Source organism: Kwoniella botswanensis, chromosome 1 (genome assembly GCF_036426115.1).
Source record: "Kwoniella botswanensis chromosome 1, complete sequence".
Classification (NCBI taxonomy): Eukaryota; Fungi; Basidiomycota; class Tremellomycetes; order Tremellales; family Cryptococcaceae; genus Kwoniella; species Kwoniella botswanensis.
Genome location: NC_088599.1, coordinates 1 through 26,312, shown reverse-complemented (window position 1 = coordinate 26,312; position 26,312 = coordinate 1). Strand labels below are relative to the sequence as shown.

At 50.3% G+C, this 26,312-nt stretch overlaps 10 protein-coding genes across 10 annotated transcripts; 2 read left to right on the top strand and 8 right to left on the bottom strand.

Annotated features, from left to right (window-relative positions):
• Nucleotides 1–56: 56 nt before the first annotated feature.
• Nucleotides 57–659, bottom strand: L199_000010 (uncharacterized protein; the record flags this gene model as incomplete). The annotated part of the gene is made up of 4 exons (XM_064885783.1): nt 57–218; nt 286–300; nt 389–444; nt 527–659. 4 exons carry the CDS (start codon nt 657–659, stop codon nt 57–59), a joined length of 366 nt encoding a protein of 121 aa, XP_064741855.1.
• Nucleotides 660–1,235: 576 nt separating this feature from the next.
• Nucleotides 1,236–2,527, top strand: L199_000009 (uncharacterized protein; the record flags this gene model as incomplete). Its single annotated transcript, XM_064885782.1, has 5 exons — nt 1,236–1,493; nt 1,659–1,879; nt 1,957–2,148; nt 2,235–2,318; nt 2,404–2,527. The coding sequence occupies 5 exons, from the start codon at nt 1,236–1,238 to the stop codon at nt 2,525–2,527; spliced, it is 879 nt and encodes a 292-aa protein (XP_064741854.1).
• Nucleotides 2,528–2,960: 433 nt separating this feature from the next.
• Nucleotides 2,961–3,399, top strand: L199_000008 (uncharacterized protein; the record flags this gene model as incomplete). The annotated part of the gene is made up of 2 exons (XM_064885781.1): nt 2,961–3,075; nt 3,149–3,399. The coding sequence occupies 2 exons, from the start codon at nt 2,961–2,963 to the stop codon at nt 3,397–3,399; spliced, it is 366 nt and encodes a 121-aa protein (XP_064741853.1).
• Nucleotides 3,400–3,954: 555 nt separating this feature from the next.
• Nucleotides 3,955–4,350, bottom strand: L199_000007 (uncharacterized protein; the record flags this gene model as incomplete). The annotated part of the gene is made up of 2 exons (XM_064885780.1): nt 3,955–4,299; nt 4,348–4,350. 2 exons carry the CDS (start codon nt 4,348–4,350, stop codon nt 3,955–3,957), a joined length of 348 nt encoding a protein of 115 aa, XP_064741852.1.
• Nucleotides 4,351–8,592: 4,242 nt separating this feature from the next.
• Nucleotides 8,593–9,552, bottom strand: L199_000006 (uncharacterized protein; the record flags this gene model as incomplete). The annotated part of the gene is made up of 1 exon (XM_064885779.1): nt 8,593–9,552. One exon carries the CDS (start codon nt 9,550–9,552, stop codon nt 8,593–8,595), a length of 960 nt encoding a protein of 319 aa, XP_064741851.1.
• A 464-nt stretch (nt 9,553–10,016) lies between these two features.
• L199_000005 (uncharacterized protein) lies at nt 10,017–11,242 on the bottom strand (the record flags this gene model as incomplete). The annotated part of the gene is made up of 2 exons (XM_064885778.1): nt 10,017–11,054; nt 11,141–11,242. The coding sequence occupies 2 exons, from the start codon at nt 11,240–11,242 to the stop codon at nt 10,017–10,019; spliced, it is 1,140 nt and encodes a 379-aa protein (XP_064741850.1).
• Nucleotides 11,243–15,387: 4,145 nt separating this feature from the next.
• On the bottom strand, nt 15,388–16,347 carry L199_000004 (uncharacterized protein; the record flags this gene model as incomplete). The annotated part of the gene is made up of 2 exons (XM_064885777.1): nt 15,388–15,993; nt 16,204–16,347. The coding sequence occupies 2 exons, from the start codon at nt 16,345–16,347 to the stop codon at nt 15,388–15,390; spliced, it is 750 nt and encodes a 249-aa protein (XP_064741849.1).
• A 462-nt stretch (nt 16,348–16,809) lies between these two features.
• On the bottom strand, nt 16,810–18,034 carry L199_000003 (uncharacterized protein; the record flags this gene model as incomplete). The annotated part of the gene is made up of 2 exons (XM_064885776.1): nt 16,810–16,859; nt 16,936–18,034. The coding sequence occupies 2 exons, from the start codon at nt 18,032–18,034 to the stop codon at nt 16,810–16,812; spliced, it is 1,149 nt and encodes a 382-aa protein (XP_064741848.1).
• A 4,245-nt stretch (nt 18,035–22,279) lies between these two features.
• L199_000002 (uncharacterized protein) lies at nt 22,280–23,112 on the bottom strand (the record flags this gene model as incomplete). Its single annotated transcript, XM_064885775.1, has 2 exons — nt 22,280–22,576; nt 22,714–23,112. The coding sequence occupies 2 exons, from the start codon at nt 23,110–23,112 to the stop codon at nt 22,280–22,282; spliced, it is 696 nt and encodes a 231-aa protein (XP_064741847.1).
• Nucleotides 23,113–23,575: 463 nt separating this feature from the next.
• Nucleotides 23,576–24,799, bottom strand: L199_000001 (uncharacterized protein; the record flags this gene model as incomplete). The annotated part of the gene is made up of 3 exons (XM_064885774.1): nt 23,576–24,006; nt 24,105–24,326; nt 24,523–24,799. The coding sequence occupies 3 exons, from the start codon at nt 24,797–24,799 to the stop codon at nt 23,576–23,578; spliced, it is 930 nt and encodes a 309-aa protein (XP_064741846.1).
• Nucleotides 24,800–26,312: the final 1,513 nt, after the last annotated feature.

Below are 26,312 nucleotides of genomic sequence, written 5' to 3'. Positions count from 1 at the left end.
GAGATATAATTGGAACTAGCTTCGAATACAAGCATCTCAGAATGTACACATGATTCCTACTCTTTAGTCATGATATCATCTATCCTCTCCATCAAATATTTGACAATACCGTCGGGTCCGACTTGCACTTGTAATCCTGTGGGAATTCCGTGTGTCTTGATCCCAGGGATCGTTTCCCTTGCGATTCTCTGTATTTCTTCCTGTTGTTCGGGAGTCCACTACAATAATGCATGGACATGCATTAGTCGTCCGATGCTTGCTGCAGATGAAGACGAGGACACTCACCATGGAAGCGCAGAACTGTTACACAGGATGGTCCGTCAGATACTTAGCTACTATGCATCCCTCCACTTTCATGCAGGAACAGGTGTCGTGTTCAACAACTCACCAGAATACCTGGAGGTGGTTGCACGGATTCTAGAAGAGGTTTGACGCCTTCAATAGCTAGAGTTTACAAAATGACAAATACAAGTGGTTACCCTTCAAGTCCCGAGTGGAAGAGAATGTGACGATATATTGTACATACTGGTGGTGTTCCCGGCGTGAACGATGTTATATCGGTCCTTCACATTCTCGATCACAGCGCCAATGACTTTTTTGGCTCTGTCAGGTGCAGTGTTGACCGATACTAAATTGACTGGTGCGGATTGAGAGGACATCGTTCGTGTGAGAAGGTGCTCGTTCACAGTTGCAGTGCGATGAGTTGCGTTTCTTAAGTATCTTTGGAGTAGGGTTCTCTGAAGCATGAGGAAGGTCAGATAAACGATAGTTGATGCTGATTGAAAAGGTAGTAAGTAGTAATACTCTTCTGAGACCACATAACAATGGCAAATACGTGATCAGCACATCTCATCCAGGCTGACCCTGTCGGAACAAGAGAATCACTTACCACGTGAAAAACTAAACATCACCGCAGCACGATCTCATTTTCGGCATAGTCTTCCTCCCTCTATATGCGGGGATATTGAGCTCTAGGCGGGGTCTTCTTTGTCCCCCATGTTACTGGCACCCGGCTGTTCATTTCTCCCCGGATTCGCCGCGTGACGTTGCCACCATCGGCTGAGAGCCTTATTTCGTTGCACAATCTGATGAATATATGAAATATCAAGCAGAATGCAAATTGCCTGTTTGCTTTCAGTTCAAGTGACATGTTGAAAAGTCTTTTCTTGAGGATTCCAGCTATATCAAAATCAAATCGATCAACGCATAACCTTCATCTTAACAATAACCGAACGATGTCCACGTATTCGAGATTAATACGATTTATACCCAAATCATCAGCACATCCTGGACCACTTGTAGGCGAGCCCGCAGATCCCGAAATAGACGTAGGAATAGCTTCGTACGAATCTAAGGCGATTGAAGTCAATGTTTACTCAGGCAAATCAGTGCTAAATCCAGGCGAGAAGACAGGTCAAATAGAAATTGTAGATAAGCTGTTAAGTCCATTAGGACAGAATGAAGTCGGTACCATTCGATGTATCGGTTTGAATGTGAGTGGACTACCGCTTCTCCCCCGATCCACGTCAAACTGTACTCTCAACGCCAAAGCACTGAAATCGCGCCATTCCTCGGGCACTTCATGGCCAGTTGACCATGATGTATCCGTTTGTTTAAAGAAACCAATATGAGCGACAAAGCTGATCGGAATATTACAGTACGTTAATCATGCCAAAGAAGTCAATCTACCCATTCCTGAGACGCCGACCCTTTTCATGAAACCGTCCTCAGCATTAGCGGATCCATACCCTTCTCCGACTATCATCCCCAAGTCTTTCGTGTCGGATAATGCAGCAGACTTCGAATCTGAAGTAGCGCTCATCATAGGCAAAGAGGCTAAGAACGTTTCAGAGGACAACGCTTTGGATTACCTTTTAGGGTGAGATTCTTCACTCCGAGTGGTGGACGCACATGTCGAGCTGCTTGTGGTCCCGTCTTGCTTACGTTGATCTGAAGTATAACCGCTGCCAACGATATCTCATCGAGAGAAGCGCAATTCGCCCAATCTCAATGGTGTTACTCGAAATCATTCGATGGCGCATGTCCCATCGGTCCAGCAGTAGTGCACAAAAGTCAGCTTGCAAGACTGGAAGATATCAGGATCTCCGGGATCCTGAACGGCACAACGGTACAAGACAGTAAATTGGAGTGAGTTTTACTTTCCCGTTGCGTCTGCGATACCTTGTATGATGTATTTTGATTTTACTGATGACCCATAACCTCATCCATCTTAGCGATCTGATATTCTCCATACCTAAAATAATCTCTTTTTTGTCTCAAGGCACAACACTTCAGCCCGGAACGATCATCATTACTGGGTAAGCAGACAGTCACTCTGGTGACTGTTCTCATCTCGTCCAGAATCCATTTTGCTAATAAATTGGGTAACGTTCCTCACTCTAGTACCCCCGCCGGGGTTGGTTGGTCAGCAAACCCCAGAATCACACTCAAGGATGGTGATGAATTCAGAGTATTTGTTTCTCATGGTGTCGGAACTCTCATCAACAAAATTGTGGAAGAGAAGTAGTGGGGTCAAGGGGTGATCGAGGGTGAAAGGGTATCGCTCTGCACAAGGGAGCCAATAAGCATCCCAAGTTATCTGTAAATGTTTTTGTTGCATGCATGCAGGTCTGACGCTCATCATGGCTCTGAACCCAATGCACATCCTCACTGGATCATGCACTTGCGAGGAGATTTATTGCATGTCAAGCGAAGTTTAAACCGATATCAACCAGTACTCCTGCGTTGACCAGATGCGGTGGCCGCAGCGGCGTTGTCGGCTTGTGACGTCTTAAAGCGGATTAATCACCGCAATCGAACTAATAGCGCAAAGACTTGTAATATAAAAGTGATCCATCGAGAGCATGAGTGAATTGAAGAGACGCTGAAGAGGAGGACTTTTAACACTGTCTTGACCTACCAAACCTTGTGTCCGATCCAACCCTCCCACAGTCATCATCATGCCTCTATACATCTGTTTTTGTCCTGACGCTCAAGGATCATTGGACAAACGGCGGCAAGCTAGAGCTGAGCATCTGGCTCTGGGTCAGAAAGACCGGGCAGAGGGCAGAACCGGTAAGTTTGTGCTGTACCACGGAGACGTATTGCTAATTATCTGCAACTTGCTCTCTCGCGATGGCTCGGACAGTATTCGGACGTGCTTTCATCGACGATTCAGTATCTCATCACGATGATCGGAGCCCACCTGAGGTACCCTCGGGTGAATTGTCATCTGGAACAAAAGGCTCTACCATGATCTATCGGTACCAGACCATTGAACAGGCCTGGAGTAGACTTCGAGCCGATCCATACTGGATAGCTGGTGTATGGGATAAGGATAGGACCACGATACATGAGCTAGCGCCTGGTGAAAACGATGATACGATTAGAGTGATGTAACCTAGCAGGAATAGCGGAGAGTTGTAGCGGATGGAAGACCTAACGAGACCATGCGAATATGAATCTGTCATGTCGGCTAGTTGATCACCAAGACGTGGTATCAAAGTGTCACGATGATCCAAACAAGACCTGGTAACAAACCCCTAACACAAAACGAAACAGCTATCACAGTTCGCTATCTTAAATGTGTATAGTCAGCGACCACAGCGATGCTAATACTAAGTGTTTTAAAAGCTTGTTCATTCGGCGGATGGTGTTATAACTATCTCGTGTTACATGAAGCTCGATTACCTCGTGGGTATCGCTCAAATCTGCATGTATCGCAACAAGAGTTGTACCATTGGAAAGGTATGGACTGTAGCTATGCATGCATGGAGCTTGATCTGAATTCCTATGGTTAGTTGTTGTGCATATCCATTTCGTATGTTGCGCCGGCGGCAAGTGACGGAGACGCGACGGATTCTAAAAGGGTTGAACCTTTTGGTTCTTTTTTTGTCGTTTTTAGTTTTCGCCTCTTCGCTTTTTTTGTTGGGGGTTGCGCCCCTATTTCGTTTTCTATTCGCCCAGTTCCGCCTTTACCGCCTCGACGATCTCGTCGATTTGGTCGTCGATATCCGGTCCGATCATTTCGACCTTCGCTTTGAGGGTTTCGTTGTCACCCGCTAGACGTTTGAGCTTCTTTCGTATATCCGTCTTGAGGGTTTCGAGTTTCGTCGGTATTTCGCTGTCGGATTTCTTGCGCTTTTTGTTCTTCCGTGGCTTTTCGTTGAGCGAACAGGTGCGGTGCCGTTTCGTACACATTTCGCAGTTGGCACTGTGCGAAACGCAGGCGATTTTTAGAGTTTCGCATAACTCGCATGGTGGATCGTTGGTGGAAGGTGGTGGTGTGGCAGATTGTGACTGAACACAAAAGTCAGCTATGGACGGGAATTGAACTCGGGTACTTACCATATTGAATATATACTAGTTGGGGTGGGAGATAGCTAACTGAGTTACGGGGCTATTCCCATTTGCTTGCCGCGAGTTACCGCCAGGTTCCGACGGTGCGAACGGGTGAAACTTTGCGCGACTTGGGTAGAGGTTCTATCTTGTAGAGAATTTCGACGCGAATCTGTGCGTACCCTACCCGCATCCCTATCTTCAGCGGTTATTGCGTAAAACACGTTTTAAAAAAAAATCCCGAACTCGCGACATGCCGGACAAACTTTCGTCGTCGGATTGACATGAAACTGCGGGTATATAGCAAACAAGACGCTGCGATTTCAACGGTACAAGAATCAAAGCTCTATCCGCTCTGTGTCACGCACAATAGGACAAAAAGCTCAATAATCGCTCACGTTTGGCTGGGATGCTAACGTGTGTGGGTTGCCGGTTGTCCCATTCCCACGTATGTTCTTACCGAGCTCTCCCGAGATATCCACCTGGCGTCAAGGAGACGGCTCTGCGTGGCACAGGTGCGATAAGACGATCAACTTGTTCCACTCGTGGCAATGAGTATCGCTGGTGGGATGACTGATCTTATCAATATGTCACATGATCTTTGGGACTTAAGAAATAGATATATAAGCACCACCTTGTTTGCTGTTATCACCCCTTGACTCTTGTCTTATTCATACCTTGGACCTGTAATCAGCGCTTTTCCGTTCTTTCCCGACATTTCGATAGATCTTCCGCTCATCCCGTGTTTGTGAGCTCGACGGGACCACCATAGCCACTCAAACGCTGACCGACCAGATCAGACGTCTGTCTTTATCATGGTGAAAAAGAAATCGTCGGGTAAACGTGGCAACAATGGCCAATTCATAAGGCGAAAGCTTACTCCTCCAGTGGCACACCTACCCCCGCCTTCGACACCTGGTGGGAGCACACGTAAAGTTCTTGACTGTGTGTTAATTGTCAAATCGTCACAGCGAACTCAAGTGCGTGAGGATAGAAGCCTTTCCCGTGAGAGCGTATCATTGCCAAGGTCTTTTCCACCATCCCCTATTCGCCCGTCACCGTCCCCAACACACGAAATTGAAATCGCGGAAGTGGCAGGCATCGATTTGGATGAGATGATGCGGCTGTATGCGTCACTACTCAGTCCTGATCATGTAAAACCTGTAGACCTCACGGATGAGGTGGAAACGGAGCGTCTCATCAACGCGCTCAAACCGCGCCCCTTGACGTCGACAAATGGGAAATTGCCGTCACTCCGCGACACTACCGTCACGAGTTCAGCTCCCCACTTGCGACTATTCAACTGGCCAGCTACCTCCCGCACATACGCGTCTGTCGGGACACTGTCGAAAAGCGATATTTTGACGATTTCATGCTTTTCGCTCAAAACAACCATCAAGTATGGATAGATTCCCGCTTCAAGCAACGCGCTTTTGACGAGATCAAGGCGTTCCAAACGATACAGCCATCCCCGCACCCTTTCTGTGCAGCCCTTGGTCATTCGCACCTTCCCGTCAGCGTTCTCACTTATTGCCTTGAGCGGGCTGGATGCGATACCCTACGGATTCGACAATATGGACACAAAATGCCCTTGACACCAATGTTCCACCGACGGGAGCCTGCGGAATCGACGCATCGCTACGCAAATGAGAATGAGTGGGATTTAGGTGTGTCATTCTGGGCGGAAGACATCTGGCTGTTCACGCCAACCCACGGGACTTCTCGTTCCGTCACGAAATACTCAATCGTCACCCCTGCCTCACTTGACTTTGGCTCTGTCGCCTTTGACACCCACTACCAAGGACGTCGCCTACGCGTAAAGGTCTATCCGCGCCTTGTCCATGCGATCAAGTCTTTCAACAGTCGATTCCAAGGCGAATTCCCCTTTCGCTCACAACTCTCAGACGGAAAGTGCGGAATATTGACGCCATGCGTTCTCACCTCTCTCGCCTCCCGGATATTGAACTCGGTGGCTTTCGTATCGAGATTACTGTTGTGGCACCTACTTTGCACCAGGCGGAACAGTTTGCCATTGCTACACCATTCCTTACACCCTCTTTCTGGCTGAACCCACCGAGTGGGATGGAACGTTTCGCTCTTACTGCGAAACGCATCACAAAGTCCGGCTTATTCGCCAATGTCGACTGGATTCGTCAGCAAACACTGGAGCGAAAGGTGTTTGTAGGAAGCGGCTCCAGCAGACCCTCTCGCGTACAGATTCGCGCCTTGTTCGACTTGTACTCGTCCATTGGTTGGAACTCGGGTACCAGACGGACAACTAAATCGCTCGACGGAATGGCATGGTGGTGGGATCGTGGTGCGGGGCTTGCAGCGGAACTAGGTCTCACCTTTGAGCAACAGCTGGACCGCATATACGTCAATGATGCCGCAATTTACCGCCTGTTCCGCCTTCTCTGCACCCTCCTCCCTAATGGATATGTTCCCTGTCGTGAGTTCCCGCTTGACCCTCGTCATCGCTACCACTCTGCCGGTCAATCCCCAATACGTTTTCGATGTGGGAACAACGATTGTAGGCATCACCTGCCTAGACGTCAAATGCTCGCCTACTTTGCGACTTTCCTGAGCAGCGGAATTATACGGAAAGCAGACGTAGGCCTGGTTTAAGTGTTTATACTGATACATGCCATGAATATGTATTGTGTCACGTTGGCTACCTTCACCACAACATTGTATATAGTACAGGGGAATCGACCACTGGGCATCGTGCGTTTAACCAATCCGAACAGACCATCCAACTGCTCATCGTTTTGATACCTGTCCGACAGCAAGCTGAAGCAGGTCGGAACTACCTCCTCACCACCCATCCACCAAGCGTCCGTCGACAGTGATTTGGTTGGCGATCCATGATCTGAATTCCAGCCGAGAGCATTCAAGACGTCCACAAGGATCTGTCTTTGCTGTGGAGTAGGTACGTCAGATGCGGCGCCTTGAAACACCCTTCTGATCTGGGCTTGCTCATATACCCAATTCGCATTGCTGAGGAAAGCCTCTCGGGTGACCAGCTTGGCATCCAGGTGATGTTTGCAATGCGGACCTTCCCCTTGTCCGAGCCAGTAGGAAGGATCAAGGAATGGAGTGGCTTCCACCCGACGGTGGGCTTCTTTCAAGTCGGGTGCCTCCACGCTGACCTCTATTCGGAATCCTCCCAGAGCTGTATCATCCTTACCCGACAGATTGTGTATCATCCTTGACGCCTTCTGGACTTGATTCCTAACCCCGTACATGGTCTTGGGAATGCTCCCTTGCAGGTGAGAGTCGAACGACTTGATGACATGGACGATCCTTGGGTAGATTTTGAGCTTGAACTTGCGCCGTTTGTGGGTGGCTTTGATGCTGACCGTACCATAGTCCATCGAGCCTGGCAACATGGTCCGATAGTGACGGAAGCCATTATGTCTCCCTGTGGCCGAAGCAAACAGCCAGATGTAAGGAGATCCAAAGTTGACACCGATGTCCCATTTGTTGTATTTCGCATACTTGTGATCCACCTGAGCTGGTTCCGAGCTGAGGAATCGATCTGTGATGGGCATCTTCTGACCATATGCCTTGAGCCTGATCACAGTGCATCCGGAAGCGATGAGACAGTGCACAAAGACGCTGGTGGGCAGATGAGCCCTGCCCAGACTGGCTTGCTCACGGAATCGACCTTTTTGGATGGCTTGGTACTTGTCGGCTTCTTCAATGAAAACGTCTCTATGTCGAGGATGGACCCATAACTGGTGGGTGGCTTGAGCGAGATACATGTACTGGCTGAAGTCTGGACCGTGGGACGTTTCAAGCCTCCTTGTAGGTGCCCGGTTGACGATCTGGACATCGGCCAGCGAGCTTTCAAACCTGTTCAAGTATTCCTCTGGTGAGATTGACAGTTCCCATCGGTCCACATCGGTAGGTTTCTCTCCAACTCGTCCAGCCAGTCGTTCCCTTCCTCCTGATGTTCCACCAGCTTCTTGAATCCTCCCATGAAAGGTAACTCTGGGACAAACGACTCGAGCCATTCCACCCCCACATCTTCTAATACTGGAGGGCTCCACCCTCTATCCCGTACATCCACACCCTCTTGTTCTCCCGTGACATCTTGTTCCGTACTAGCACGTATGCTCCCTCGTTCTTCTCCATCCTCATCCCCTCCCAGTAAGTCCCAAAGGTCATCGTCTATGTCCTCACCACCGTCATCTCTGCCCGCACCATCTTCCATTATCCCTTGACCATCCCGTCCATCAGACTCCTGGGGATCTATATCCATCCCCCTTGGTCCGATTCATCTTCTTCTGGCTGCCATTGATATGATCCATCGTCACTCATCACTGATCGTTCCTCTTCATTCTCTTCATCGGACCATGGTCTGTCATCCCCATCCTGGGCTGCATCCTCGATCTCCTTGGCCCGCTTTCTCTCCCAATAAGCCTCATCCTCGATCTCTTCCTCCTCCTCCTCCTCCTCCTCCTCGTCGTCGTCATCTTCTTCTACTTCTTTACCAGCCCCGTCCTCTTCATACACTTCCGTCTCCTGACCATGACTGAATACGTCATCATCCGCCTCATCGTATACATAGAGGACGGGATTGGTAACTCTGGAGGAGGACCTACGGGTGGGAGTGAGTGGTGAGCTGTTGATCTGCAAGTGGTTGATGGACAGACCGTTGGGTGACAGAGACTGAGATGACCGACGGGTACTTGCAGGACTCAGACTGGGCGTTCCCACGACTGAACTCAGAGGGGATGACGTGGAGTTAGCTGGTGGGACATGGCCAGATGCAGAGTGCGCCGAGCTGAGCGGACTGCTGAAACGACTGGGGGTCTTTAGAGTGGATCTCCAAGGGGATGCTTCAAGGAGAGATGCTATCGAAGGGGCAGGTGTCAATGAGTTGCTGAGATATGGAGCTGCCCTTTGAGCTGGAGAGTAAAGAGATGCTGTCGAAGGGGCAGGTGTCAATGAGTTGCTGAGATATCGAGCGGCCCTTTGAGCTGGAGAGTAACTGGGACAGTTGAACCGTAGCTGATGTTTGTTGAGCCCACTCGCATTCAACACCAATCTCCCACATGCACATACCACCACCTCCGTGTCTGAAATATCATCCTTGGTGAATCGATCTCCCTTGTGTCTCTTCTTGAAGTGTTCCACCAGATCGACATAAAGAATCCCAGCACACCTATTGCATCTGCCTGAGGGGTTGGTCGTCTTTCCTCTGGGCATGGTATTTCTTATGTGATATGAATGTCTAAATGGAATCGCATCAAAGAAATCCCTACTGAGTAGAAGAAGTATGGTAAGTAGAGACGCGTCTGACTACTAAAGAAACCCCTATTGGGGTTACATATCAAATTGTACAAGCAGACGCGTCTGACCCCTATAAAAACCACTACTGGCTGACCCCTAAAGAAACCACTACTGAGTCTGACCCCTAAAGAAACCACTACTGGGGATACGAAGGATCGTACATACTGTCTGGCTGACCCCTACAAAAACCACTACTGGGTATACAAAGGATCGTACACCCTTACTGGCTGACCCCTAAAGAAACCACTACTGAGTCTGACCCCTAAAGAAACCACTACTGGGGATACGAAGGATCGTACATACTGTCCGGCTGACCCCTACAGAAACCACTACTGAGTATACATAGTATGGTTGGTACATAATTACATAGCGCTTATGGCTTACACATGATGACTGGGGTATCGTTTACGGTGGTAGGATAACCCTCTCTCACTAGCTGTCACCTTTCCGCAGGAGCACACCCATAAGCCCGTCTCTGCCATCTCCTCTGCAGTGAACCTGTCCTCACCGTGTTTCTTCTTGATGTGATCGAGGAGATCCTTGTAGGTCTTATCACATTTGGGACAAGTATCCTGCCCTGACCTCGGCTTCCAGGACCTCTTAGCACGGGGTAACATGATTCCTTGCATGTCCAAGTAATCCGTTGTAGGCTCGCAGGTGAACATGGTGATCACCACTCGTTTCTTGGCATCTTCTGGCTTGAGAGCCACCACTCGATGAGGTAGGAGCCCTGGCTGGAAGAACACAACATCACCGGGAAAGACGGGTAAAGCGAGTCCTAACGTGGGAAGCAAGAGATCACCCCTACCATCTGTGTGATCCCAGTCTAAGTTCTCCCGACCCAAGACGAGGAGTGTGGTGTATAGACGACGGTCATCATGGTTATCCATGTGCAGCTTCTCTGATTGACCTTGGGTGATCGCAGAGCAGGTAGCCAGCTGACCGAAGCGGAAGAAATCGGCTACATGGTCAACCTGGACATCTTGAAAGTCGGAAGGGGACAATCCACGGAGATCGAGCTTTCCTTGGTCAACGGCAGACCTGAAACGGTCGTTGCTGGCTTTATGTGCCAGGCAGGTCTTACGATCCACCTGGTCGAGCCTGGCTTGAACCTTCTCCTTGACGACAGCATCTATGGCCAAGCATAGTCCCAGCATACATTGCCTTCTCGCTGCTGCGACCCGTTTGTTCGAATGTGGTTGTAGTGTGTCATTGGTGACCCAGGGTGTATGGATCTCGGAGGCACGGAAGAAGACACCAAGATGATGCGGGCTCAGTCCAGTGGTACGCTCGGTACCTTTGATGAAAGCTTGACACCCAGCGCTCTCACTTTTCCTGGCGGCTTCAAGTATGGTATCCTGATCTCCTGTGATAGCTGACCGGAGATCCTGACCACCCAGAACTTGGGACCACCCGATCTATGGGGGCGCGGAATGGCCAAATCGCCATGCTCAGGCAGTCGACGGAGCGGCTGGTCAGCCGAGTCACCAAGTAGCCGTCTCACAGTTGCCTCGATGTTTGATCGGTTTGACCTGGTGTGGGTGCAGTAGTATGTCTGGACATGGGCCGGTGTGGGCGCTTGGATGACGGATGGGACTCGAGACATGGCTGCCTAAGGGATGATGGTGAGTGACGGTGGATCACATGACGGGAAACTCACGGTTTGTATCACCCGATGTCTGTACTGTACCTATTCAATCGGGGCGTTACGGTTTGTGATGTGATACGGTACCTAAGACAACCTACCGGTCAGCTTTCGACATGACCCTCCACCATACACAGCTCTGCCAGACCCGATGGGCACGGCATGTGCCGCCCACCGCAACCCTCATATGCATCATTAGACTATATACTACTTGGCCCTATATCCCCGTCCCAGCTTGGTCAGGACCATCGGGTCCATCTTCTTCTTCAATTCCTCCATGCGGAGCACCTTTCTGTGCGATGGTGCCGGTGCCGGTGCCGGTCTCGTCTTCCGCTTTGGCTTGAACAGGACGTTGCGACTCACTGTCAAATCGATGGGGTTGGATCGCGTACCGGTTTTAGCGTTCCTATCGGTTCAGAATCAGCGTACGGTACGATATGATGTCAACTTAGATTTAATCGTGTATGGGCGTTCGGTGGGTGGTGGGGAATGTCCTCTGACCCCTAAATCGACCCCTGCTTATATAGACATCGACCTGCTCTGACGATGCGATATGGACGACACCATTGATCGCACCATACGACCAATATCGCATCGTTTATCGCATCATACGACCAATATCGCATCGTTATGACATCGTGTATCGCATCATACGACCAATATCGCGTCGTTTACGACCAATATCGCATCGTTATGACATCGTTATCGCACCATACGACCAATATCGCATCGTGATTCATCGTATGACATCGTTGTCGCATCGTTATCGCATCATCTATCGCACCATACGACCAATCTCGCATGGCATCACATCGTCGGCCACCCAGATGGTAAAAGTGGTATGGGGACTCATTCCTAACGAAATTTCAATGCGATTCTAATGGTAGGATCGGTTTAACTCTATCTGCAACGGTCAAGGAGTTAGAAAAAGGGCATTCCTAGACGCAAGTTTTTTTTTTTGAGTGAGGGGTACCGTGAGGGGTACCGTTAGATGCGAAATTTCGAGAGGAATCTGATGGTACGGGCCACACTACTCTAACCGCGCTGGGTGTGGAGCAATTTGCCAAATCAGTATTATGCAATCCAAATGAAGTGGATCTACGTTGTCTGGGGTCATATGGTTTGTGGATAGGTAGCTGGTTTGAAAATTCGCTCGATATGGGTTAAATCTGATAAATTAGCAGTGAATGACAGATTCTGTGTGATGAGATTATGCGAAATCCCCAAGGGGAAATAGTGCTTGGAAGATGGTGGACAGCTGAGCTGCGACAGGTGATGACTAAGTATATTTCATGCAGACTGGAGCTGTTACATCTGAACGAGCTGGATTGAACAAAAACATCGGTTAACCCCCCCATTAACCCCCAGTCAAACGGGCGATCAGCCAGGTAGTTATGAAGGTATAGGTGGCGGGGACCACGTGTGGGTGTGTGTTAGGGGTTGGGTTACATACCGATTCTCTGAGGGGTGCCGATTTTGGGCCGAATTTCGTGCATGCATATTATCGTCCCAGATGGTAGAGGGGACGTCTAGGATGCTGGGAAAATTGATCTGAGGTCTCTACGTGATGTGTAGCGTGATTGAGAAAATATTCTGGGTCGGCACGGGAGCGACCCCCCAAGCCGGGATCAAATTTGGGTCTGAAAAAAAAAAGATTACATCGGCCACGCACACATGCATGCTTCATGACATATATCACCTGGTAGAGGAGGAGTGTGTGAGCCAGGATATACCAGTTGCAGGACGATAGCATCGGTGTGTGACAAATGAGAAATTATTTTCACTCACAGCTCGGTCTGACCCCCAAGCCGGGATCAAATCGAGGAAGAGTGAAAAACATTTTCCGTTTCGCGCATGCATGTATTCTTCCAAGTCTCTAAGACATTACCAGTACAGAATCGGCTGCTGAACCAGGATCTGAAGTCAGATTGTGCATAGCTGCGATGTGTGACGAATGAGAATTTATTTTCACTCACAAGACAGTCCGACCCCTAAGCCGGGATCAAATCCGACTTGGTGAAAAACTTTTTCAAATCGCCCATGCATGCATTCTTCAAGTTGTTCAAGATATTCCCAATACAGAACGAGCTGCCGATTCAGAATCTCAAGTCAGATCATGCATAGGTGCCGCGAGTGACAAATGAGAATTTATTTTCACTCACTCGACCTTCCGACCTCCTAAGCCGGGATCAAATTTCTGACCCAGGTTGACCCCTACAGAAACCCTCACTGAGCGTACGGCTCACCTGTTTGACGCGTCTCGTCTGACCCAAACCACAAGTCAGCTTATCGCTTACCGTGCATAGATCAAGCGACTCACCACCAAGTCCTGTCCTATCCTCATCTTCCATACCCTCGTCACCTCCCACGGCCCCTGCTGGATTCCCAAGTCTGATATCCCCAAGACCTCGGCCGAGACCAATTCTGTCAACCACCTCAGCATCTTCACCCCATTCAGCTTATGGCGGCATCCCTTCTTACCGCAGGCGATCCTGAAAGGATGAGCGCTGTTCCTATGATATCCATGACCAGGTCCATCGGGATCTCTCTGACAGGGGAATCGACCATTGGGCATGATGCGTTTCACCAATCCAAACAGACCATCCAACTGTTCATCAGTCCGATACTTGTCAGACAGCAAGCTGAAGCAGGTCGGAACTACCTCCTCACCACCCATCCACCAGGCATCGGTTGACAGCGACTTGGTGGGTGAGCCATGATCTGAATTCCAGCCGAGAGAATTCAAGATGTCGACCAGGATCTGTCTTTGCTGTGGAGTAGGTACGTTGGATGCGGCTCCTTGAAACACGCTTCTGATCTGAGCTTGCTCGTATACCCAGTTGGCATTACTGAGGAAAGCCTCTCGGGTGACCAGCTTGGCATCCAGGTGATGTTTGCAGTGAGGACCTTCTCCTTGACCGAGCCAGTAGGAAGGATCAAGGAATGGAGTCGCTTCCACCAGACGGCGGGCTTCTTTCAAGCCGGGTGCCGTCACACTGACCTCTATCCGGAACCCTCCGAGACCTCTGTCGTCCTTGCTGGAAAGGTTGTGTATCATCCTTGACGCCTTCTCGACTTGATTCCTGACCCCGTACATGGTCTTGGGAATGCTCCCTTGCAGGTGAGAGTCGAACGACTTGATGACATGGACGATCCTTGGGTAGATTTTGAGCTTGAACTTGCGCCGTTTGTGGGTGGCTTTGATGCTGACCGTACCATAGTCCATCGACCCCGGCAACATGGTCCGATAGTGACGGAAGCCATTGTGTCTGCCTGTGGCCGAAGCAAACAGCCAGATGTAAGGAGATCCAAAGTTGACCCCAATGTCCCATTTGTTGTATTTCGCATACTTGTGATCGACCTGAGCTGGTTCCGAGCTGAGGAAGCGATCTGTGATGGGCATCTTCTGACCATATGCCTTGAGCCGTATGACACTGCATCCGGAAGCAATGAGGCAGTGAACAAAACACTGGTCGGGAGATGAGCCCTGCCCAGACTGGCTTGCTCACGGAATCGACCTTTTTGGATGGCTTGGTACTTGTCGGCTTCTTCAATGAAAACGTCTCTATGTCGAGGATGGACCCATAACTGGTGGGTGGCTTGAGCGAGATACATGTACTGGCTGAAGTCTGGACCGTGGGACGTTTCAAGCCTCCTTGTAGGTGCCCGGTTGACGATCTGGACATCGGCCAGCGAGCTTTCAAACCTGTTCAAGTATTCCTCTGGTGAGATTGACAGTTCCCATCGGTCCACATCGGTAGGTTTCTCTCCAACTCGTCCAGCCAGTCGTTCCCTTCCTCCCTGATGTTCCACCAGCTTCTTGAATCCTCCCATGAAAGGTAACTCTGGGACAAACGACTCGAGCCATTCCACCCCCACATCTTCTAATACTGGAGGGCTCCACCCTCTATCCCGTACATCCACACCCTCTTGTTCTCCCGTGACATCTTGTTCCGTACTAGCACGTATGCTCCCTCGTTCTTCTCCATCCTCATCCCCTCCCAGTAAGTCCCAAAGGTCATCGTCTATGTCCTCACCACCGTCATCTCTGCCCGCACCATCTTCCATTATCCCTTGACCATCCCGTCCATCAGACTCCTGGGGATCTATATCCATCCCCCTTGGTCCGATTCATCTTCTTCTGGCTGCCATTGATATGATCCATCGTCACTCATCACTGATCGTTCCTCTTCATTCTCTTCATCGGACCATGGTCTGTCATCCCCATCCTGGGCTGCATCCTCGATCTCCTTGGCCCGCTTTCTCTCCCAATAAGCCTCATCCTCGATCTCTTCCTCCTCCTCCTCCTCCTCCTCCTCGTCGTCGTCATCTTCTTCTACTTCTTTACCAGCCCCGTCCTCTTCATACACTTCCGTCTCCTGACCATGACTGAATACGTCATCATCCGCCTCATCGTATACATAGAGGACGGGATTGGTAACTCTGGAGGAGGACCTACGGGTGGGAGTGAGTGGTGAGCTGTTGATCTGCAAGTGGTTGATGGACAGACCGTTGGGTGACAGAGACTGAGATGACCGACGGGTACTTGCAGGACTCAGACTGGGCGTTCCCACGACTGAACTCAGAGGGGATGACGTGGAGTTAGCTGGTGGGACATGGCCAGATGCAGAGTGCGCCGAGCTGAGCGGACTGCTGAAACGACTGGGGGTCTTTAGAGTGGATCTCCAAGGGGGATGCTTCAAGGAGAGATGCTATCGAAGGGCAGGTGTCAATGAGTTGCTGAGATATGGAGCTGCCCTTTGAGCTGGAGAGTAAAGAGATGCTGTCGAAGGGGCAGGTGTCAATGAGTTGCTGAGATATCGAGCGGCCCTTTGAGCTGGAGAGTAACTGGGACAGTTGAACCGTAGCTGATGTTTGTTGAGCCCACTCGCATTCAACACCAATCTCCCACATGCACATACCACCACCTCCGTGTCTGAAATATCATCCTTGGTGAATCGATCTCCCTTGTGTCTCTTCTTGAAGTGTTCCACCAGATCGACATAAAGAATCCCAGCACACCTATTGCATCTGCCTGAGGGGTTGGTCGTCTTTCCTCTGGGCATGGTATTTCTTATGTGATATGAATGTCTAAATGGAATCGCATCAAAGAAATCCCTACTGAGTAGAAGAAGTATGGTAAGTAGAGACGCGTCTGACTACTAAAGAAACCCCTATTGGGGTTACATATCAAATTGTACAAGCAGACGCGTCTGACCCCTATAAAAACCACTACTGGCTGACCCCTAAAGAAACCACTACTGAGTCTGACCCCTAAAGAAACCACTACTGGGGATACGAAGGATCGTACATACTGTCTGGCTGACCCCTACAAAACCACTACTGGGTATACAAAGGATCGTACACCCTTACTGGCTGACCCCTAAAGAAACCACTACTGAGTCTGACCCTAAAGAAACCACTACTGGGGATACGAAGGATCGTACATACTGTCCGGCTGACCCCTACAGAAACCACTACTGAGTATACATAGTATGGTTGGTACATAATTACATAGCGCTTATGGCTTACACATGATGACTGGGGTATCGTTTACGGTGGTAGGATAACCCTCTCACTAGCTGTCACCTTTCCGCAGGAGCACACCCATAAGCCCGTCTCTGCCATCTCCTCTGCAGTGAACCTGTCCTCACCGTGTTTCTTCTTGATGTGATCGAGGAGATCCTTGTAGGTCTTATCACATTTGGGACAAGTATCCTGCCCTGACCTCGGCTTCCAGGACCTCTTAGCACGGGGTAACATGATTCCTTGCATGTCCAAGTAATCCGTTGTAGGCTCGCAGGTGAACATGGTGATCACCACTCGTTTCTTGGCATCTTCTGGCTTGAGAGCCACCACTCGATGAGGTAGGAGCCCTGGCTGGAAGAACACAACATCACCGGGAAAGACGGGTAAAGCGAGTCCTAACGTGGGAAGCAAGAGATCACCCCTACCATCTGTGTGATCCCAGTCTAAGTTCTCCCGACCCAAGACGAGGAGTGTGGTGTATAGACGACGGTCATCATGGTTATCCATGTGCAGCTTCTCTGATTGACCTTGGGTGATCGCAGAGCAGGTAGCCAGCTGACCGAAGCGGAAGAAATCGGCTACATGGTCAACCTGGACATCTTGAAAGTCGGAAGGGGACAATCCACGGAGATCGAGCTTTCCTTGGTCAACGGCAGACCTGAAACGGTCGTTGCTGGCTTTATGTGCCAGGCAGGTCTTACGATCCACCTGGTCGAGCCTGGCTTGAACCTTCTCCTTGACGACAGCATCTATGGCCAAGCATAGTCCCAGCATACATTGCCTTCTCGCTGCTGCGACCCGTTTGTTCGAATGTGGTTGTAGTGTGTCATTGGTGACCCAGGGTGTATGGATCTCGGAGGCACGGAAGAAGACACCAAGATGATGCGGGCTCAGTCCAGTGGTACGCTCGGTACCTTTGATGAAAGCTTGACACCCAGCGCTCTCACTTTTCCTGGCGGCTTCAAGTATGGTATCCTGATCTCCCTGTGATAGCTGACCGGAGATCCTGACCACCCAGAACTTGGGACCACCCGATCTATGGGGGCGCGGAATGGCCAAATCGCCATGCTCAGGCAGTCGACGGAGCGGCTGGTCAGCCGAGTCACCAAGTAGCCGTCTCACAGTTGCCTCGATGTTTGATCGGTTTGACCTGGTGTGGGTGCAGTAGTATGTCTGGACATGGGCCGGTGTGGGCGCTTGGATGACGGATGGGACTCGAGACATGGCTGCCTAAGGGATGATGGTGAGTGACGGTGGATCACATGACGGAAACTCACGGTTTGTATCACCCGATGTCTGTACTGTACCTATTCAATCGGGGCGTTACGGTTTGTGATGTGATACGGTACCTAAGACAACCTACCGGTCAGCTTTCGACATGACCTCCACCATACACAGCTCTGCCAGACCCGATGGGCACGGCATGTGCCGCCCACCGCAACCCTCATATGCATCATTAGACTATATACTACTTGGCCCTATATCCCCGTCCCAGCTTGGTCAGGACCATCGGGTCCATCTTCTTCAATTCCTCCATGCGGAGCACCTTTCTGTGCGATGGTGCCGGTGCCGGTGCCGGTCTCGTCTTCCGCTTTGGCTTGAACAGGACGTTGCGACTCACTGTCAAATCGATGGGGTTGGATCGCGTACCGGTTTTAGCGTTCCTATCGGTTCAGAATCAGCGTACGGTACGATATGATGTCAACTTAGATTTAATCGTGTATGGGCGTTCGGTGGGTGGTGGGGAATGTCCTCTGACCCCTAAATCGACCCCTGCTTATATAGACATCGACCTGCTCTGACGATGCGATATGGACGACACCATTGATCGCACCATACGACCAATATCGCATCGTTTATCGCATCATACGACCAATATCGCATCGTTATGACATCGTGTATCGCATCATACGACCAATATCGCGTCGTTTACGACCAATATCGCATCGTTATGACATCGTTATCGCACCATACGACCAATATCGCATCGTGATTCATCGTATGACATCGTTGTCGCATCGTTATCGCATCATCTATCGCACCATACGACCAATCTCGCATGGCATCACATCGTCGGCCACCCAGATGGTAAAAGTGGTATGGGGACTCATTCCTAACGAAATTTCAATGCGATTCTAATGGTAGGATCGGTTTAACTCTATCTGCAACGGTCAAGGAGTTAGAAAAAGGGCATTCCTAGACGCAAGTTTTTTTTTTGAGTGAGGGGTACCGTGAGGGGTACCGTTAGATGCGAAATTTCGAGAGGAATCTGATGGTACGGGCCACACTACTCTAACCGCGCTGGGTGTGGAGCAATTTGCCAAATCAGTATTATGCAATCCAAATGAAGTGGATCTACGTTGTCTGGGGTCATATGGTTTGTGGATAGGTAGCTGGTTTGAAAATTCGCTCGATATGGGTTAAATCTGATAAATTAGCAGTGAATGACAGATTCTGTGTGATGAGATTATGCGAAATCCCCAAGGGGAAATAGTGCTTGAAGATGGTGGACAGCTGAGCTGCGACAGGTGATGACTAAGTATATTTCATGCAGACTGGAGCTGTTACATCTGAACGAGCTGGATTGAACAAAAACATCGGTTAACCCCCCCATTAACCCCCAGTCAAACGGGCGATCAGCCAGGTAGTTATGAAGGTATAGGTGGCGGGGACCACGTGTGGGTGTGTGTTAGGGGTTACATACCGATTCTCTGAGGGGTGCCGATTTTGGGCCGAATTTCGTGCATGCATATTATCGTCCCAGATGGTAGAGGGGACGTCTAGGATGCTGGGAAAATTGATCTGAGGTCTCTACGTGATGTGTAGCGTGATTGAGAAAATATTCTGGGTCGGCACGGGAGCGACCCCCGGCCGGGATCAAATTTGGGTCTGAAAAAAAAAAGATTACATCGGCCACGCACACATGCATGCTTCATGACATATATCACCTGGTAGAGGGAGGAGTGTGTGAGCCAGGATATACCAGTTGCAGGACGATAGCATCGGTGTGTGACAAATGAGAAATTATTTTCACTCACAGCTCGGTCTGACCCCCCAAGCCGGGATCAAATCGAGGAAGAGTGAAAACATTTTCCGTTTCGCGCATGCATGTATTCTTCCAAGTCTCTAAGACATTACCAGTACAGAATCGGCTGCTGAACCAGGATCTGAAGTCAGATTGTGCATAGCTGCGATGTGTGACGAATGAGAATTTATTTTCACTCACAAGACAGTCCGACCCCTAAGCCGGGATCAAATCCGACTTGGTGAAAACTTTTTCAAATCGCCCATGCATGCATTCTTCAAGTTGTTCAAGATATTCCCAATACAGAACGAGCTGCCGATTCAGAATCTCAAGTCAGATCATGCATAGGTGCCGCGAGTGACAAATGAGAATTTATTTTCACTCACTCGACCTTCCGACCTCCTAAGCCGGGATCAAATTTCTGACCCAGGTTGACCCCTACAGAAACCCTCACTGAGCGTACGGCTCACCTGTTTGACGCGTCTCGTCTGACCCAAACCACAAGTCAGCTTATCGCTTACCGTGCATAGATCAAGCGACTCACCACCAAGTCCTGTCCTATCCTCATCTTCCATACCCTCGTCACCTCCCACGGCCCCTGCTGGATTCCCAAGTCTGATATCCCCAAGACCTCGGCCGAGACCAATTCTGTCAACCACCTCAGCATCTTCACCCCATTCAGCTTATGGCGGCATCCCTTCTTACCGCAGGCGATCCTGAAAGGATGAGCGCTGTTCCTATGATATCCATGACCAGGTCCATCGGGATCTCTCTGACAGGGGAATCGACCATTGGGCATGATGCGTTTCACCAATCCAAACAGACCATCCAACTGTTCATCAGTCCGATACTTGTCAGACAGCAAGCTGAAGCAGGTCGGAACTACCTCCTCACCACCCATCCACCAGGCATCGGTTGACAGCGACTTGGTGGGTGAGCCATGATCTGAATTCCAGCCGAGAGAATTCAAGATGTCGACCAGGATCTGTCTTTGCTGTGGAGTAGGTACGTTGGATGCGGCTCCTTGAAACACGCTTCTGATCTGAGCTTGCTCGTATACCCAGTTGGCATTACTGAGGAAAGCCTCTCGGGTGACCAGCTTGGCATCCAGGTGATGTTTGCAGTGAGGACCTTCTCCTTGACCGAGCCAGTAGGAAGGATCAAGGAATGGAGTCGCTTCCACCAGACGGCGGGCTTCTTTCAAGCCGGGTGCCGTCACACTGACCTCTATCCGGAACCCTCCGAGACCTCTGTCGTCCTTGCTGGAAAGGTTGTGTATCATCCTTGACGCCTTCTCGACTTGATTCCCGACCCCCGTACATGGTCTTGGGAATGCTCCCTTGCAGGTGAGAGTCGAACGACTTGATGACATGGACGATCCTTGGGTAGATTTTGAGCTTGAACTTGCGCCGTTTGTGGGTGGCTTTGATGCTGACCGTACCATAGTCCATCGACCCCGGCAACATGGTCCGATAGTGACGGAAGCCATTGTGTCTGCCTGTGGCCGAAGCAAACAGCCAGATGTAAGGAGATCCAAAGTTGACCCCAATGTCCCATTTGTTGTATTTCGCATACTTGTGATCGACCTGAGCTGGTTCCGAGCTGAGGAAGCGATCTGTGATGGGCATCTTCTGACCATATGCCTTGAGCCGTATGACACTGCATCCGGAAGCAATGAGGCAGTGAACAAAAACACTGGTCGGGAGATGAGCCCTGCCCAGACTGGCTTGCTCACGGAATCGACCTTTTTGGATGGCTTGGTACTTGTCGGCTTCTTCAATGAAAACGTCTCTATGTCGAGGATGGACCCATAACTGGTGGGTGGCTTGAGCGAGATACATGTACTGGCTGAAGTCTGGACCGTGGGACGTTTCAAGCCTCCTTGTAGGTGCCCGGTTGACGATCTGGACATCGGCCAGCGAGCTTTCAAACCTGTTCAAGTATTCCTCTGGTGAGATTGACAGTTCCCATCGGTCCACATCGGTAGGTTTCTCTCCAACTCGTCCAGCCAGTCGTTCCCTTCCTCCTGATGTTCCACCAGCTTCTTGAATCCTCCCATGAAAGGTAACTCTGGGACAAACGACTCGAGCCATTCCACCCCCACATCTTCTAATACTGGAGGGCTCCACCCTCTATCCCGTACATCCACACCCTCTTGTTCTCCCGTGACATCTTGTTCCGTACTAGCACGTATGCTCCCTCGTTCTTCTCCATCCTCATCCCCTCCCAGTAAGTCCCAAAGGTCATCGTCTATGTCCTCACCACCGTCATCTCTGCCCGCACCATCTTCCATTATCCCTTGACCATCCCGTCCATCAGACTCCTGGGGATCTATATCCATCCCCCCTTGGTCCGATTCATCTTCTTCTGGCTGCCATTGATATGATCCATCGTCACTCATCACTGATCGTTCCTCTTCATTCTCTTCATCGGACCATGGTCTGTCATCCCCATCCTGGGCTGCATCCTCGATCTCCTTGGCCCGCTTTCTCCCAATAAGCCTCATCCTCGATCTCTTCCTCCTCCTCCTCCTCCTCCTCCTCGTCGTCGTCATCTTCTTCTACTTCTTTACCAGCCCCGTCCTCTTCATACACTTCCGTCTCCTGACCATGACTGAATACGCCCTCATCGTATACATAGAGGACGGGATTGGTAACTCTGGAGGAGGACCTACGGGTGGGAGTGAGTGGTGAGCTGTTGATCTGCAAGTGGTTGATGGACAGACCGTTGGGTGACAGAGACTGAGATGACCGACGGGTACTTGCAGGACTCAGACTGGGCGTTCCCACGACTGAACTCAGAGGGGATGACGTGGAGTTAGCTGGTGGGACATGGCCAGATGCAGAGTGCGCCGAGCTGAGCGGACTGCTGAAACGACTGGGGTCTTTAGAGTGGATCTCCAAGGGGATGCTTCAAGGAGAGATGCTATCGAAGGGGCAGGTGTCAATGAGTTGCTGAGATATGGAGCTGCCCTTTGAGCTGGAGTAAGAGATGCTGTCGAAGGGGCAGGTGTCAATGAGTTGCTGAGATATCGAGCGGCCCTTTGAGCTGGAGAGTAACTGGGACAGTTGAACCGTAGCTGATGTTTGTTGAGCCCACTCGCATTCAACACCAATCTCCCACATGCACATACCACCACCTCCGTGTCTGAAATATCATCCTTGGTGAATCGATCTCCCTTGTGTCTCTTCTTGAAGTGTTCCACCAGATCGACATAAAGAATCCCAGCACACCTATTGCATCTGCCTGAGGGGTTGGTCGTCTTTCCTCTGGGCATGGTATTTCTTATGTGATATGAATGTCTAAATGGAATCGCATCAAAGAAATCCCTACTGAGTAGAAGAAGTATGGTAAGTAGAGACGCGTCTGACTACTAAAGAAACCCCTATTGGGGTTACATATCAAATTGTACAAGCAGACGCGTCTGACCCCTATAAAAACCACTACTGGCTGACCCCTAAAGAAACCACTACTGAGTCTGACCCCTAAAGAAACCACTACTGGGGATACGAAGGATCGTACATACTGTCTGGCTGACCCCTACAAAACCACTACTGGGTATACAAAGGATCGTACACCCTTACTGGCTGACCCCTAAAGAAACCACTACTGAGTCTGACCCCTAAAGAAACCACTACTGGGGATACGAAGGATCGTACATACTGTCCGGCTGACCCCTACAGAAACCACTACTGAGTATACATAGTATGGTTGGTACATAATTACATAGCGCTTATGGCTTACACATGATGACTGGGGTATCGTTTACGGTGGTAGGATAACCCTCTCTCACTAGCTGTCACCTTTCCGCAGGAGCACACCCATAAGCCCGTCTCTGCCATCTCCTCTGCAGTGAACCTGTCCTCACCGTGTTTCTTCTTGATGTGATCGAGGAGATCCTTGTAGGTCTTATCACATTTGGGACAAGTATCCTGCCCTGACCTCGGCTTCCAGGACCTCTTAGCACGGGGTAACATGATTCCTTGCATGTCCAAGTAATCCGTTGTAGGCTCGCAGGTGAACATGGTGATCACCACTCGTTTCTTGGCATCTTCTGGCTTGAGAGCCACCACTCGATGAGGTAGGAGCCCTGGCTGGAAGAACACAACATCACCGGGAAAGACGGGTAAAGCGAGTCCTAACGTGGGAAGCAAGAGATCACCCCTACCATCTGTGTGATCCCAGTCTAAGTTCTCCGACCCAAGACGAGGAGTGTGGTGTATAGACGACGGTCATCATGGTTATCCATGTGCAGCTTCTCTGATTGACCTTGGGTGATCGCAGAGCAGGTAGCCAGCTGACCGAAGCGGAAGAAATCGGCTACATGGTCAACCTGGACATCTTGAAAGTCGGAAGGGGACAATCCACGGAGATCGAGCTTTCCTTGGTCAACGGCAGACCTGAAACGGTCGTTGCTGGCTTTATGTGCCAGGCAGGTCTTACGATCCACCTGGTCGAGCCTGGCTTGAACCTTCTCCTTGACGACAGCATCTATGGCCAAGCATAGTCCCAGCATACATTGCCTTCGCTGCTGCGACCCGTTTGTTCGAATGTGGTTGTAGTGTGTCATTGGTGACCCAGGGTGTATGGATCTCGGAGGCACGGAAGAAGACACCAAGATGATGCGGGCTCAGTCCAGTGGTACGCTCGGTACCTTTGATGAAAGCTTGACACCCAGCGCTCTCACTTTTCCTGGCGGCTTCAAGTATGGTATCCTGATCTCCCTGTGATAGCTGACCGGAGATCCTGACCACCCAGAACTTGGGACCACCCGATCTATGGGGGCGCGGAATGGCCAAATCGCCATGCTCAGGCAGTCGACGGAGCGGCTGGTCAGCCGAGTCACCAAGTAGCCGTCTCACAGTTGCCTCGATGTTTGATCGGTTTGACCTGGTGTGGGTGCAGTAGTATGTCTGGACATGGGCCGGTGTGGGCGCTTGGATGACGGATGGGACTCGAGACATGGCTGCCTAAGGGATGATGGTGAGTGACGGTGGATCACATGACGGAAACTCACGGTTTGTATCACCCGATGTCTGTACTGTACCTATTCAATCGGGGCGTTACGGTTTGTGATGTGATACGGTACCTAAGACAACCTACCGGTCAGCTTTCGACATGACCCTCCACCATACACAGCTCTGCCAGACCCGATGGGCACGGCATGTGCCGCCCACCGCAACCCTCATATGCATCATTAGACTATATACTACTTGGCCCTATATCCCCGTCCCAGCTTGGTCAGGACCATCGGGTCCATCTTCTTCTTCAATTCCTCCATGCGGAGCACCTTTCTGTGCGATGGTGCCGGTGCCGGTGCCGGTCTCGTCTTCCGCTTTGGCTTGAACAGGACGTTGCGACTCACTGTCAAATCGATGGGGTTGGATCGCGTACCGGTTTTAGCGTTCCTATCGGTTCAGAATCAGCGTACGGTACGATATGATGTCAACTTAGATTTAATCGTGTATGGGCGTTCGGTGGGTGGTGGGGAATGTCCTCTGACCCCTAAATCGACCCCTGCTTATATAGACATCGACCTGCTCTGACGATGCGATATGGACGACACCATTGATCGCACCATACGACCAATATCGCATCGTTTATCGCATCATACGACCAATATCGCATCGTTATGACATCGTGTATCGCATCATACGACCAATATCGCGTCGTTTACGACCAATATCGCATCGTTATGACATCGTTATCGCACCATACGACCAATATCGCATCGTGATTCATCGTATGACATCGTTGTCGCATCGTTATCGCATCATCTATCGCACCATACGACCAATCTCGCATGGCATCACATCGTCGGCCACCCAGATGGTAAAAGTGGTATGGGGACTCATTCCTAACGAAATTTCAATGCGATTCTAATGGTAGGATCGGTTTAACTCTATCTGCAACGGTCAAGGAGTTAGAAAAAGGGCATTCCTAGACGCAAGTTTTTTGAGTGAGGGGTACCGTGAGGGGTACCGTTAGATGCGAAATTTCGAGAGGAATCTGATGGTACGGGCCACACTACTCTAACCGCGCTGGGTGTGGAGCAATTTGCCAAATCAGTATTATGCAATCCAAATGAAGTGGATCTACGTTGTCTGGGGGTCATATGGTTTGTGGATAGGTAGCTGGTTTGAAAATTCGCTCGATAAGTTAACAGCAATGACAGATTCTGTGTGATGAGATTATGCGAAATCCCCAAGTGGGGAAATAGTGCTTGGAAGATGGTGGACAGCTGAGCGACAGGTGATGACTAAGTATATTTCATGCAGACTGGAGCTGACAACTGAACGATTGGTTGAACAAAAACATCGGTTAACCCCCATTAACCCCCAGTCAAACGGGCGATCAGCCAGGTAGTTATGAAGGTATAGGTGGCGGGGACCACGTGTGTGTGTGTGTTAGGGGTTAGGGGTTAGGGTTAGGGGTTAGGGTTAGGGTTAGGGGTTAGGGTTAGGGGGTTAGCAATAC